Source organism: Octopus bimaculoides, chromosome 6, assembly GCF_001194135.2.
Source record: "Octopus bimaculoides isolate UCB-OBI-ISO-001 chromosome 6, ASM119413v2, whole genome shotgun sequence".
Taxonomy (NCBI): domain Eukaryota; kingdom Metazoa; phylum Mollusca; class Cephalopoda; order Octopoda; family Octopodidae; genus Octopus; species Octopus bimaculoides.
Genome location: NC_068986.1, coordinates 68,576,122 through 68,576,937, shown reverse-complemented (window position 1 = coordinate 68,576,937; position 816 = coordinate 68,576,122). Strand labels below are relative to the sequence as shown.

The 816-nt window shown below is 37.1% G+C and overlaps 1 protein-coding gene across 3 annotated transcripts in view; it reads left to right on the top strand.

Annotated features, from left to right (window-relative positions):
* The window catches only part of LOC106881081 (pleckstrin homology domain-containing family F member 2), a 213,093-nt gene that overhangs the window by 187,321 nt on the left and 24,956 nt on the right, over positions 1-816 (top strand). For all 3 annotated transcript variants that reach the window (XM_052968844.1, XM_052968845.1, XM_052968843.1), the window contains one exon: positions 339-402. In XM_052968844.1, coding sequence (XP_052824804.1) covers positions 339-402 — 64 coding nt within the window. The remainder of the gene's footprint in view (positions 1-338; positions 403-816) is intronic.

Genomic DNA, 816 nt, shown 5'->3' with positions numbered 1-816 from the left:
GCCATTTCAGGGCCTACTTCTCGACGGCATCAATGAGGCCCCGCTTGCTAGATCAACTGGTTATTAAAAACAAAGCTCAATATTCCTCTAGCCATCGCTCATCGTTTCTTTTTAACCAAATCCAGTGGCTAGCCTTCTCCACTGTAGTTTGGATATTGGTTATGGTGGTATTTACCTTATTATCTTCATGAGGAACCGTTAACTCGACTAGATTTACAACTTATCTTGATAGTGTACAGTGTACCTTTTAAGTTTGTTGTGAAGAAACATAAATAACATCTTGTTTTCTGAAATTTTAGATAAAGTTTCTGAAAAGTTTTAATTTTGTTAATTTTCAGTACAATAAACAGCACATAATTCCATTGGACGATGTCAAATTAGAAGATATTGAAGATGACAAAAGTAAGTTTTTAACTCTTTACCCTTTTTACTTGTTTCAGTCATTTGACTGCGGCCATGCTAGAACACCGCCTTTAGTCGAGCAGATCGACCCCAGGACTTATTCTTTGTAAGCCTAGTACTTATTCTATTGGTCTCTTTTGCCGAACTGCTAAGTTACAGGGACGTAAACATACACACACACACACACACATATATATATGTTATGATCAGCCATTATTATGATTGACCGTTGACTGAACACTATTCAATTTTTTTTCTCCGTGTTTTTCTCCTTGTCTCCGTATTCTTTCTGTTGAAGAGCGTAGCTCAAAACGTCAAAGACTTTCCGTATTCCCGAGCGTCATACTAATACATCCTTTTGTTATTTACACCACCTGTCCTCGTCTGTTGTTGTTTTTTCGTATATCCTCCCAT